Below are 13837 nucleotides of genomic sequence, written 5' to 3'. Positions count from 1 at the left end.
TAGCAAGTCCTGCTGTGTCGGCTCCCCTACTTTCGGATTTGTTATTTTGTCTTTCCCTGAAATGTATAGCCAAAGCTGGGGAAGAGAAGCCCGCGATCTGAGCAGCATGACACGAAGAAGAGCTCTGTGGAGCTGGAAAGCTTCTCTCTCTGACCAACAGAAGTAGGTCCAATAAAAGATATTACCTCACCCACCTGGTCTCATCACCACAAAGCACAGACAGCAAGAGCCACCAGCCCCGTCTCCTCCCTGCTGCAGCCCCGTGGTCCGCAGGGCACAGCCAGCCCGGCTCTCACCAACACCTGGGCTCCCCCATCACCCCGAGAGGGAGACTCTACACCCTGCCATGGGCAGAGGCCCCCTCACCCCACTGAGGGCTGCCCCCAGCCGGGCTCAGTGGGGCACAGCAGCCGACAGGCTGCTGCAACGTCTCCTTCGGGCTGAGCCCTGCTCCCCCGGCCCAGACACAGCTGGGGTAGGAACCATGCGCGGGGTCTGTGTTTCCCCACCGGACCCAGAAAACACAAGAACACCGGAAGTGGGCGAGGCAACGAACTGAAACCAACTAAGTGACCCGTTCCCGGGGGTCGCTCAGCGACAGACGCCGGGGCTGTGCCGCCCCCTCCAGCGCGCGCGGGGCAGGCCGCTTGTTCGCGCCCCCCACCCCCGAGGGTGAGTCCCTTACCTGCGGCGGCCTGTCTCTGTGCGGGCGGGGCCGGGCGGGAGAGGGGGACGAGCCCTGGCAGGAGGAATACGGGGCGAGATTGGGTCCGCAAAGCCTTCATGGGCCGATATTGTTGCGCATACGCGGTGCTGTCTGGGGACGGACCGTATCTAGCAGTAATGGAGGAGAAGGGGGAGAGTCTTAAAGTGGCAGCCGCCTGTTGTGTGTCTTAAAGGGCCAGCACCCACTGTGTCGGAGTCGGGGGGGGGGGGCAGGGTTTAGGCACCCCATCTGTGAAATGGGCATAACAGCACTTGCTCTGCCTTGTAAAGCACTGAGAACTACTGATGAAAAGCACAGGGGTGTGTAAAAACAGCGAGGAGTCCTTGTGGCACCTTAGAGACTAATAAATTTATTTGAGCATAAGCTTTCGTGGGCTACAGCCCACTTCATCAGATGCATGGAGTGGAAAATACAGTAGGAAGATGTATATACATAGGACGTGAAAAGATGGGAGTTGCCTTACCAATTCTAACAAGACAAGTAAAGTGGGCTATTATCAGCAGGAGGAAAAATCACTTTTATAGTAGTAATCAGGGTGGCCCATTTCAAATAGTTCAATAAAAAAACTTCAAAAATAGACTCCAACGAGAAACTGCAAAACTGGAATTAATTTGCAAACTGGACACAATCAAATTAGGCCTGAATAAAGACTGGGAGTGGATGGGTCACTACAAGAACTAAAAACTAATTTCCCTATGCTAATTTCCCCTTCCTGTTACTCACACCTTCTTGTCAACTGTCCTTTCCCCCACCTCCCTGCACTCACCGGCAGCGGGAAGCACAGTGCCGCGGCTGGGAGCTGATGCGCTGATCCTCCGGAGTGCTGCTTTACTGCGTTGTATGTGAACCCATGTTATATCGGGTTGCGTTATATCGGGGTAGAGGTGTATAGGAAGGGAGAGAGAAAAAAGCTGATGTGTATATGCAGCTGTTTTAGGCTACTGAATAGTTTGGACTAATCTACTTCTTCAGCTTAAATCACTTTGAAATAAATCTGATTCCACTGTTTTAGGCTGAGATCTGTGGGGGTGGATAGCGTGTTGAACAAACACGAGGACAGGAAACATTTCCACTATTGCAGAGTTGTGTCTGCACATGCACCATTACAACTTGCTATTTTGGGCTAGTGTCTAGGACAGTGATACTCAAACAGAGGCTTGGGAACCGCAAGTGGCTCTTTACTGTGTCTCCTGCAGCTCTTTGCAGCACATGATATTAAAACATTGTGTGATTTAATTATTAACCAATCAGGATGCTTTTACTGTGTTTTATCAACTACAATTGGTTAATAATACTTGGTCAGTCATTTTGCTGTGAGAATTGTGTGTGTGTGAGAGAGAGAGTGTAAATGAAACAAGGAATTCATACTACTGTGGTGCTCTTGGCTAATGTTGATCAGTAATTTGGCTCTTGAACCACTGAGGTTTGAGTATCACTGGTCTAGGATCTAGTGACTTGTTCTCTAGCATGATGTGTCTAAAAGATTCCACGCTGGGTTTTGAGACTGCTGAGACCTCTCTGCAGCTGGGAAAACATTCTGTCAGTCCTCATTGTAAACTTCATTCGCCTGATTCAGACTCCAAAACAAACACACACCCAGCTTATCTAGCAGGCCCCGGAAAAACTTGGCTCATTATTTCCTCCATTTATCTAAGGGCAAAATCAAATGCCTTTTTAGAAAGGAAGGGCAGTGTTTAATGTCAGCATTCATTTACATTCACAGAGGCAATACATAGAAAAATCCAGTTCAGGGAAATAACCACATACAGTCTAGGCTGAGCCATGAATCTTTGGACTTTATCAGTGGAATTCTTGTAGAATCAGCTACTGCACTTTTGTCCACACTAGCGAATTGTACAGGATTGTGTCTATGCAGTTGTGTATCTGAGATCAGAATAGTGCTTCTAGGGCTATTTGGGTCTTCAAGGACCTAGTGAAAGAGATTTCTGTATTTTTGTAAACATATCTATGCATATATTTGGTGTGTGGATCTGATTCCTTGCAGCTTTACTACTATGTGTCCTTAAAGCAAATCTCTTGTTGCTTTTTATTGAGGCTTTCATTTGTAAATCAATTTGAACTTCTGATTCACTTGTATGTATCTTGGATTATCTTGTTTTGAACTTCTGTGTGGTAGAGACATGATTAATATATTAGCCAGGAACTATCTGATATGAGAGCTTTTCCCAGCTACAATTATGCTGACGCCAGTTTTTTTTTTTTTTTTAAATGAATGTGAGCTTGTATCTAACCATAGATTGGTTTGCCCTTATATTCCACTGCCCGTGTGTTGGGCTGATTGAAAAAGGTGCCAGTTCCGCATGTAATCTGTTTTATAAAAGTAAATTGAAGTATTAAAAATTCATTATTTCCCCTTAGCTAGTGGCTGCTGTCAGTATTTTAAATAAACCGGTAATTGATTCTTCTTTGTTCAGTTCTGAATGGAATTTTTAATGCTGCTGACAGCAGTGGCAGTATTCATCATGCAATGACTGGGGCCATAAAGAGCATGTGACACTCCTGCTAACAGTAATGGGGGCAATACATAGGCATAGATTAGAAAGAAGAACCCCTAGCTTTTAGTTCCTGAGAAGGATGAAAAATGATCAGAGAATATACAGTAATAAAGTGTGTTTATCACTGCCCTCTGCTGAATCTTCACAGCTGTGAAATTGTGTGTCACGGTAGCTACTGCTGACATTTAAAAGAAAGGGGGAAGAGAGAGTGGTGGAAGTCTCATGCCAAATCTAATCAAAGAGCTGTTTGGGATGCACAGAAGAATTGCCTAAAGATTTTGTAGTGCAAAGAAAAACAGCATTTGAAAGATCCTCTCGTGGAGTCCCCTCAGCTCTCTGTCCCTCACTCCTTTGTGTTTTATTGTGCGGACTACTGGGAAGGGCTTGGTGAACCCAGCCTGGCCACTGCTATGTAACAGAGTAACTTGCTGTGCAGTTGTCAGAGATTTTCACATATAGTTTCAGGAGAAAAGTTGGCTGTAAGTTGAGTCTAGTGTAATACGCTAAACCTGTCTTCAGCAACTACTTAATGGGCAAGCATAAACTGGGTGCTTAGCAAAGGCGGGCCTCCTAGTTACAGGTGGAGCAGAATTGGAATTGCTGTGTTTAGGGATACTTTGGGACAGTCTCCTTAGATGGAATTAAGTTTCACTGTCCTTTATTAACACCATTAATGAAAGAAAAATGAATTGTTTAAAATAGGAATCAAAGCACAATGGTTCACAGCCAATCCAGGAAACGCTCCCGAAGCAGGAGTGAAAGCGATGCTCAAAGCAGACAGGACAAAAAAGACGAAAAGAAAAGAAGAAAAAGCAGTAAAGACTCAAAGAGAAGCAGTCTGTCTCCTCCAAGGAAGAAGGCATCCAGGTCTCACAGACGCAGGTCGAGCTCAGCATCTACTAAAGACGGTAAGGGGAGGTGAGGGTGATAGCTACTGCTGAAGGCTGACTTCTCACATGGTTCTGGGAGCCACCAGGGGGCATATGCACAGTGAGTGCCATTGTGGGAATACACAATGCTTGCTTTTAGCAATTAACTTTATACAATCATCTCAACAAACACTTCATACCCATTACTCTTGTGTTCCGATATCTCTAGAGCCTTAAAAATTTCCAGCATGCAGATCTTTTAGCATTGTGCCTGTCACAGATCCATTCAGGCACCCCGCGCTGACCATCCCTGTGAGGGAAATCCAAGCCTCTGGGTTGCATAGTCCCTGGGTAGCATGAACCTCAAGGGCCTGAATGGAGTCCAACCCCTGCCCCAGTCTTGGGATATCTAGGCATACAGGAGGGGTGCTGACTGGATCAGGTACAGTGCCCAGTTATCACAGTGGGAGGGGGCTAATATAGAAGTATTAGCCCAGTGGGATTTTGCTGTGGCGTTAGTGTTTTGATTTGTTCAGTCTTCTGAGCAACCTAACAAAGAACAAAGCCAGAACAGCGAACTGTTGTAGCTTAAAATGCAGAATGTGACAGACTCTTTGGCTGCCATGGAGCAAATGTTCTCTCCAAACCACCCCCTTTTTAATGTATTGCAGAGAAAAAGAAGGCCAAAGACAAGAAGAAGAGAAAGGCAAGTACCTCCTCCTCTGAGACGACAAGTTCGTCTTCTGGGACTTCCTCCTCCTCCAACTCCTCTTCAGATGATTCAAGTGACAGTGAATCCAAATTGAAAAAGAGGAGACACAGCAAGAAGAAACGAACAACACAGAAAGACAAAAAGAGAAAGAAGAAAAAAATAAAAAAGAAACTGAAAAAGAAATCGAAGGCCCGGCCTAAAGAGGAGAGAGCCTCGGTGGAAGGCGTGCCGGGCCCGTCACTGGAGCAGTGGCAGAAAGAATCTTTGGTGGAACCTGGCCCAGGTAATGTTTTTGTTTCCAGGTTTAAAAAACTCACACTTGCCCACTTAAAGAGCAGAGAAGTGACGCGCCATTTGAGAAAATCCATGTGACTCTCCCACTCATTAATGAAGCAGATTCTTTTAATGTCTCATCCAAGGATCATTAGAAATTGCATGATAAGGAACACTGATTGCTGAACTCTGGATGCCTTTTCCCTCCTAATTTCAATGGCCCAATTTGAGCAACCATGAGTATACATGAGGACCCAAATGGATGGTTTTGTTTGTAAGCTTGTTAAAATTGCCTGTGATCTGGGAACAAGAGTTGAAAATGAAAGGGCGTACCCACAGGCAATGAATTCATGAAGCACTCGGTATTGGCATTCAGGATGTGAAGTTGATAGTTCTCTGCATGTTCCTTTGCTCACATATGTAAAGCCATGAGGAAGATAAGGAATGAACACAAGTGTAGCGCTATCTGTTGAGACTTGGTCCTCTATACAGTATCCACCACTGATTTAAGGTGCCCCCAGATCTTCCAGTGTATCTCATGGGTGAGCTGAGAGTGCAAGAAATACAAACCCAGGGGCCAAATTTTCAAAAAGCGCCCAAGTCTCATTGAAAGTCAGTGGGACTTCAAATACCTCAGTCACTTGGGTGTGTTGGAAAATTTTACCTCAGGCCTCAAATTTGAAATCGAAGGTCTATCTGCTCCTTGAGTTTGTGACAGTAAAAAAGCAGACGAGGCTTTGATCCCTCAGTTGGAGACATACACAAATCCCTGTTTCAGTTCCTCTCAGAATCTATGATTTACTTGGAAAGATCTTGTTCATGTCAAACTATTATTTATCCATTCTTTGTGTGTTATCTAGTCCTGGTGGGAACTCTCCTACATCTGTGATCAAAGCAGTAGGGGTTGTAGTATGTGGTGTATGCTAGTGCTGAAAGAGGACTGGTTTTAACAATAGGTAGTAATTCAGTTTTAATGTGTGTGTAATTATATACATAAGGCAGGCAGGCCAGATAGTCTCAGTCCCAGAATCAGAGGGGTAGCCGTGTTAGTCTGAATCTGTAAAAAGCAACAGAGGGTCCTGTGGCACCTTTAAGACTAACAGAAGTATTGGGAGCATAAGCTTTCGTGGGTAAGAACCTCACTTCTTCAGATGCAAGTAATGGAATTTTCCAGAGGCAGGTATAAATCAGTATGGAGATAACGAGGTTAGTTCAATCAGGGAGGGTGAGGTGCGCTGCTAGCAGTTGAGGTGTGAACACCAAGGGAGGAGAAACTGCGGCAGATGGATCTAGACAGAGGAATTGTAATGGAGCCATGGGGGGGGGGGGGGAGGTGCTAACTGATGAAGGTTTGCTGATAAGGGAGGAATCCAAAACCACCTGCTTTGGATGAATGCATTTTGCCCTGCCTTCCCCAGGGATTTCTCCTCTTCCGTCTTAAAGATATTTACAAAGTATCTAAATCCTTCTTACTGTTAAAAGGAAAGAGAGGATGCGGGGGATAAATAAGCAGGGTAGAATAGCATTGGAAAGGAAAATGTTCCAAGCAGAAGTGCTAGTAAGAGGGTTTTCAAAGACAGGTGTAGGGTTAAACGTCTGTAGCGTAGCAAAGGAGTGGGACCCAGGACGCCTGGATTCTAGTCCCATCTCTGCATTTGGACCAGTGGTGAGATTTTTAGAAGTGCTCAGCATTGGCATAACTTTGTTCCCATTGAAATCAATGGGAATTTTATCACTGACTTAAACAGGAGGTGTGTCAGGCTAATGCTGAGTGCTTTTGAAAATCTCACCCATTGTGGCTCTGGACAAATCACTTAGCTCTTCTGCAGGCCTCAGTTTACTCATTAGAAACAGAGCTAGCAATACCCTCCTCAGAGGAGCAGCGGGAGGCTTAAATAGTTCAAGCTTTTTGGGGTAGGTGGCTCTTTGGAACAAGTGTTTTCAGCGGTGCACTGCACAGAGTGGTGCTCCATAATAATTGTAAGGCCCTCTGCTTCATGATCCTCTGACAGAAGACAGACCTATGTGCACACATTCTTATTCAAGGAGCTCATTGAGGTTTGCATTCTAGTTTTGACAGATGAACAAAAGTCCCGCATCCAGGCTATGAAACCAATGACGAAAGAAGAATGGGACGCAAGGCAAAGTGTCATCAGAAAAGTCGTGGACCCCGAAACGGGAAGAACAAGGTACAGTCCCATGGGTTAAAGAGGGTCCTGAAACAATAGCTGAGAAACAGTGCTGTTTGGGAGCATTTGGAGAGGCATGATTTCCATAGTTACAAGAATTGTAGGGACCAGATCCTCAGCTGATGCACATAAGCATAGTTCTGTTAAAGTCTACAGAGCTAGACGACTTATACCAGCTGAGGTGTAAGTGTAGTAGATAATGGTGAGCTAAATAATCATAGTTCGTTCAGCATATCCACTAAGGGGTATATTTTAGGATGAATCACTTGTACTGCAGCAGGGCCCAAAAGGTGCTAGGTGCTGTATACTCACCTAGGAAGACACGGTCCCTGCCCCAAAGAGCTTACAATCCGCAAAGCTTCTGAACAGTGGACAGGAATTCACATCTTGTATTGAAACCAGTGAAACAATTTGGTTTCCTAGCAGTGTATGAGGCTGGCTGAAGGGTGGAGAGAGATGGGGCAGCAGAATCTTTTTAGGCTTTTCCAAAGAGAGGCAGAAGCATATGCCGGTTTAGCACCAGATCCTTGCTGTTTGTAAAAGCAGGGTTCTCTCTAAATCCCTTTTTCCCTCCCCTCCAGGGGCGGTCACTCTCAGCAGCAAGCTCTTGAGCCTTCATTGTTACCTTGCTGTTACTAGCCAGGCTCTTAGTGCAAAAGCTGAACACTGGGACCCATCAGGCCAGCTTGAGATTAAAGCTTTCAGGCCCAGACAAAGGTATACATCACACTGGTCTCTGCTTGACTAGCGGAGATGCTCAGATCAAAGTACCAGGATTGAAGGAGGGACGGAGAAAAAGGCTTGCTGTGTTTAGAGAGACAGGCTGAGACTATTCTTGTTAGAAGATGCCAAGTAAGGGTCTGATCCTGCCAGGTGCTAAGCACCTCCTGTGTAGTGCTGACTGCTCTCTGTTACTGAAATCAGTGGGATTACAGAGCATGGACAGCCTCCCAGAGCTGAGTCCTTGATGGCCTGTGCTCAGTATGAGCCTTAGAATGCAGCCAAGAGGAGCAGCTATTGCAAGATCCGGCTGAAGCCTTCTTACCCAGGGCGGAGGGTTTTTTCCTCCTTCCACTGAGGGAGAGATCAGTTTCCCCAAAGTAAATGCAATTCTAAGCTGTGGTGTGGGGATAAAATCTGAACCAGTGGATCTGGCTGACAGTTCTGAGCTTTGCTGTTTTCTGACCTGTTAGATGTTGCTCTTTTGGTGGCAGCTGCTATTTTGGATGCTTGCCTGTCAAGTCTGAAGCGTCCAGTCCCTAGTATAGACAGATCCTCTGGCCAGAGGGGTTTATTTGCACAATTGGGGGCAATTGCCCCTCTTTTCTAGGGGCCCACAGGAGTAGAAATGACCCTGTTTTCACTAAACTGCATCTTTACAGTGAATAGAAAATATCACGCTGAAGGAAATTGTGTGTGGCAAGCCAGTTCTTAAAATAGAAGGCAGCCAGCAATGCTCAGGAAAGATGTTTGCATGAATGTCAGTTACCCGTAAGGCACATAATGAAGACAATTAAATTCCTCTTCTGCATTCAGAGGCTGAGCACTGCCTTTGATTCTGCTACTGGATTTGCTGGTTTGAGACCATTCCCCTTCCCTCGCCCCACTGGGTCCTTTCCAGTTCTATTACCAAAGGTCAAATGCTTGTCTGATTACTAGATAATCCAGCAACTTTTATGTGCAACTAGGGACTGGACTTAAACCTCTGCATTGCCCCTCCTCAATCATAAAGGAAGCTGTCTGCACATGTTACATTTGAGTGGGAACAACCAACCCAGTTTCCCATTGCCGAGAAAATCCACACGCCGAGTTGCTCCTTTTTCCTTAGCACGTGTCTTCCCTGCAGCACACTAGCCTGCTAGGCTTGATTTGCAACATGCCTGATCTCTAGGGAATGCTCAGTGTGGGGCTGGGGATTGCCTAAAGCATGGCAGATCCTACCTCATGGGAATGCTGGGAGAGGAAGCTTGTTCCCAATATGTTCAGTACACGGCATCTTTCGAAGAAGTGTATTGAAGCAAGACCTTGTTGGTTTTAATCCTGCAGGCAGCATAATGGAAAAGGCTGCAAAAGCCATTTAACTGAGGGTTGGCTAAAGCCCGACTCCCGGTGTTCTATAGTGGAGCTGCCCTCATCTTTAAAACAGAGTCGACAGCGTTACACCCGTCAGTGGAGTTGACCCAGGTTTACACCAGATTGTCAGAGCAGCACCTGGCCCAAGCCCCAGCATGTGATGAGCCTTTTTGCCACTGCAAAGCTGCCACCCTCCCAGAGATTGTGGGGGACACCGGGCTGCAGCCAGCCTGTGTTGGCAGAGGCCCTTGACTCTGTTCTAGAGCACATGCTCACACAGAAGGTGCTGCTGGTGTTACCCCTCAACAAGTCCAGCTTGTTGGATGTCTTCCGATGCAAAATACTGTCTCCCTCAGCATGAAACATTAGCCGTGTGGGCGCGTGAGGGAGGTGATCTAGTCACTCCTCCAGTGGGTACAGAACCCTCATTGAATGTTGCCTTCTGCTGCTGGGGAAACAAAGCAATGTGTTGCTTACAGCTGGTAACTGGATGGCTGATAGACTTTACTGGTTGTGTTGATGTGCTTCTGTTACAGGCTTATTAAGGGAGATGGAGAAGTACTAGAAGAAATTGTCACCAAAGAAAGACACAAAGAGATTAACAAGGTAGACGGCCTTTGTACTGAAGACACATTCTGGAGCCAGCAAGGCCCTAAGCTGGGTTGTAAAGCAGAAAACATGGGCTAGTGGCTAGAACACAGGCCTGGGGGGCAGGAGAGCTGAATTCTGCTGACTCGCTGCGTGGCCTCGGGGAAATTGCAGCCCCTCTCTTGGCTTTTCCTACCTGTAAAACTGGGATAATAAATCCTACCTAGCCAGGGTGGAAGTGGGTTTGATCACTCACATTGGCAGAGGCCTTTCAGCCTCTCGCAGGTAGGTGGTATGGAAGCACCAAGCATGATTCTTTGGGAAGACTGGCCTATAAGTGCCTGTTTGTCTGTTCCTTCACAGCAAGCCACCCGAGGAGACGGCCTGGCCTTCCAGATGAGGACAGGGATGCTTCAGTAACAGTCCAGATGTCAAGTACATCAGGAAAGGTGGTTTTCTTGTTCTGCTCGCTGAGACACTAATCTGCCAAAGCAGAAGCTCCCCATTCTCCCTGCACTGACGAGATCTGTGTGTGACACAGCAGGATCTTTGCCCTTTGGACATGTCCTGTTCTGCTGGGTCCATTTAGTGCCTGGAGGAGGGAGTGACTTTGATGGCCATGGCTTCTCTCCTGCCAGTCCATGCAAAGTCCTTAAGACCTGACCACCATTGCTCTCAACTTGGTCACTTTCTGAGGCTCAACCCACTGCTGCTCAGTGATTAAGCAAATGATTCTCAGGCAGTGAGAATCCTACCAGGGAGCTCATGGGTGCCATCAGCACAACAATGCTGAGTCCCCGGGGGGAGACAAACTGACCCAGTTAACACCATGTTATCTTTAATACACTTCCTTGATGTCTGATTCAGATTCCAAGCTCTAAGGCAAATGCCCAGGTACCAGGCGGCCATAACCCCGCTGATACTGGGGTGACTGCCACAGTGATCCCCTGAAATGAGGCCGCTTTGAATCATTTTTCACAAGTGGTTGCTCTGTGCCTGCTCTTTGAATTAATACTTGCCCTGTGTTTGGTTGGATTGCCCGGTTACACAGGGGTCCCTTTACTAGCCCTGAGCTGTACAGAGACACATTCATACATTGCCCCAGCTTTGTGCAGGCTGCAACATTAGGTCCACATCCTGCAAGGTGCCTTCTCTCAGTGAGCCAATGAGAGGTGAAGGCACTTGGCATGGTACAGGTTCAAGCTAATTAGCACTGGCTCCCTTGATGGCAGGCTGCACTGGGAGCTCAGCTGCTGTACCTGCCAGTGGGTGAAGTGTAATGGGCAGGGGTTTGCTCAGCCTTGCTCATGTCCCTGCACCAAAGCAATGCCCCTTCCTTGCTCTTTGTCTCTTGCCACCCTACGAAGGTGCAAGGGGCAGTTTTGGTTTGTTCATGAAATTGGCCTTTCAGAAGCAAAGGAGCCCAGGAAAACTCAGTCTTCTGATTCCCCCCCCCCCCAACTTGGTGAATCTGAAAACTTGTAAAAAATAAACTGGTAAAATCAATCCAGCAGCCCAAGTTATTCTTTTATGTGCCAGTGTGAATGGACGACAATTATACAAACCAATCTGTCGCAAGGGGACAGGCAAGATCTTTGTGTGTGTGTGTGTTTGGGCTAATACCCAAAGCTTTACAATGAATGCTTGCCCCATCCTCCGCACCCAGTGGCTTGCTAAGGAAAGCAGAATAGGTCAGAGTTTTGTCCTTATGCTACCGCAGCTGAGCAGCTACAGCTAGTGAAGTGCAAGACCTAGAAAGCCCAAAGTGCTGTCAGTACCACACTGACTCCCCCTAGAGACGCCTGTTTTACCTGCTTACCTTGGTGACTTCTTAGTTTCCTTGGTCCCTTTACTCCACTCTGTTGAACGGATCCCACCACAGACTTCTTCAGTCACTTGGGTCTGATGCCTGTTGGTGGAAAGTCTTGTTCTGAACTGTAAAATCACTGCCTGTTTAAAAAAAATTGTCCTTCTGTATGGTTTGAACTAGTTTTCGTGTGCCACTTTTCTAGCCTCATAGACGGACTGGAGGTGTTTGACTGTGGGAGGCTGATCACGTATATAAGGATTCACCTAGTCTGCTGGCAGGTCTATCAATGCATCTTCCATTCCCCTTTAATGCAGGCCTCCTCCTCTAGTAGCTGGGTGTTGGCTCCATCTGACCCATGTGCCTAACACACTTCCCTTTTATAAAGGAGCTAGTTATGGCACAAACCTCCCTGGGACCATACGTTTAACAAGGAGGACACTGACAGCAGCCAGGATGAGAGGGGGACAAGCCCTGGACAAACAGGTAGGTTTTCGAAGTCGGGCTGAGCCAGGCGAATCTCTGCCTGTACTGAACAGCAGAGGGTGCAGCGCTCTTGAGCCTCCCCCTTTGGAAGGGTCAGGGTAAGGCAGCAGCGCTGACAGCAGGCTGAGAGACGGCCCCTGAGCTAGCCAGACTTAGGCTTTACGGATAGTGCATTTCCCCAGCTGCATTTACTGGCAGCCAGTTCAAAGTGAAGCACCCACATGCTGGTGGGTGTCTCCCTGTTCTCCACTCTCACGCTCTGCAGTCGTTGATTCACTTACTGTGTCCCATCATTTCACTCACACACTAGCTGTAGAACATCTTCTGCAATTCAGAGCACAGAGTGCTTGTAATTGTCTCTCTCTTTTCCATTTGGTTTCCATTTGCCTCGTGTCAATGTTTGCAGCCCCTGTATTTTTCTGCTCAGCAGTTTACGTCTTTGCCATCTTTTTCTTTGGCATCTAATCCCATTGGACACTTTCATTAAACCGGATCATTTTCAGTTCCCAATTCCTAGCTTTTGTGATGCATTAACTGTCAGTTTGTAAGTCACCAAAAGAAGCAGACACAGAAAGTAGCCTTCCCGTTTCTTTAATCTGTGTAATGTACAAAGATACTGTACACAAAGCACACCCAGGCATTAGAACAATGCACTAACAGCAAGGAGGAGAAGGAAGTTGTACAGTAGTTATGGTTTGTTACATACAAGCAAATAGATCTTAACAGTATTTTACACACACAACATAATACACAAAATGAAAACCAGGAAGCGGCAGACTCGGGTCTAACTCTCATTCCCTGGTGGGGTGCAGGTGTGTCTGTCAAATTAAGCGATGATGTAGTTTTCCCCCCCATCTGTATCCCTAAAAGATTTTTTTATAAATAAAATAGAACATTATTGAATATAAAATTGACAGTCAAGGATATCAATATCCAGGGTTTTCATACAAGGAGAGGGAGAAAAATGTAAGGCTTCTAGAACTAATAGGAAAATGCAGCAAAGGTGAAGGTACCTGAAGAGCAGGGGCTACTACAAGAAGTGCAGGTTGCTTGTGGGAAGAGCAGTTTGTTAGTAACCCTTTGGTTAGCTATTGGTTTTCATTTAACGCATCTTCTAACACTAGACACTTTTTTTTTTTGGTATTAAAATTTTGCCTTTTTAATAATTTATCAAAAGAAGAAAATAAGGAATTAAAGTGACAGTTTGGATTTAAAAAAAAAAAAAAGGAATGGAAAGGGACAGTGTCAGGTTTCTGTCCCAACGTTCAGATTACAGAAAAGCTGCTTTTTAGGAAAAAAATCAGATCCACAGAAATGTTTCCACGAATGTTTAATTCCAGTGGAAACAGGTGTTGTTTTTTAAAACCCAATAAATAAATCTCTCTGTCCAGTGCTTGCAATATAAACATTGCGGCTTTGTGCTGAGTGCATGAGAACCAGGAAGTGATAGTTACCAGAACCAACTAGTCTGTTTTCCTTGGCCAAGCTGATGAATGCAAAAAGGAACTAACCAGCATAACAGTGAAAAGTATAACAAACTTTTAATATTCCTTCTGTTTTAAACAACTCAGAACTGTTATTTGTAACAAAGGTAAAT

General features: G+C 46.1%; 1 protein-coding gene across 2 annotated transcripts; it reads left to right on the top strand.

Moving 5' to 3' along the window:
- Positions 1 to 531: 531 nt before the first annotated feature.
- On the top strand, positions 532 to 11443 carry ARL6IP4 (ADP ribosylation factor like GTPase 6 interacting protein 4). Of its 2 annotated transcripts, XM_065417630.1 has the most exons (6): positions 532 to 672; positions 3946 to 4151; positions 4784 to 5107; positions 7169 to 7286; positions 9896 to 9965; positions 10311 to 11443. In XM_065417630.1, the coding sequence occupies exons 2-6, from the start codon at positions 3959 to 3961 to the stop codon at positions 10365 to 10367; spliced, it is 762 nt and encodes a 253-aa protein (XP_065273702.1). In that variant the 5' UTR covers positions 532 to 672; positions 3946 to 3958; the 3' UTR covers positions 10368 to 11443. The 2 variants fall into 2 exon arrangements, with proteins under 2 accessions (XP_065273702.1, XP_065273703.1); XM_065417631.1 differs by lacking the exon at positions 9896 to 9965.
- The last annotated feature ends 2394 nt before the right edge of the window (positions 11444 to 13837 follow it).

Source organism: Emys orbicularis, chromosome 16, assembly GCF_028017835.1.
Source record: "Emys orbicularis isolate rEmyOrb1 chromosome 16, rEmyOrb1.hap1, whole genome shotgun sequence".
Taxonomy (NCBI): domain Eukaryota; kingdom Metazoa; phylum Chordata; order Testudines; family Emydidae; genus Emys; species Emys orbicularis.
Note: the sequence above shows the minus strand (reverse complement) of the source record. Positions and strands in the feature narration are given on the sequence as shown.

Coding starts and splice junctions, on each gene's coding strand:
- ARL6IP4 (XM_065417630.1), top strand. CDS start 3,959: ATGGTTCACAGCCAATCCAGGAAACGCTCCCGAAGCAGGAGTGAAAGC. Junction 4,152..4,783: donor CTCAGCATCTACTAAAGACG/GTAAGGGGAGGT, acceptor AATGTATTGCAG/AGAAAAAGAAGGCCAAAGAC. Junction 9,966..10,310: donor GACACAAAGAGATTAACAAG/GTAGACGGCCTT, acceptor GTTCCTTCACAG/CAAGCCACCCGAGGAGACGG.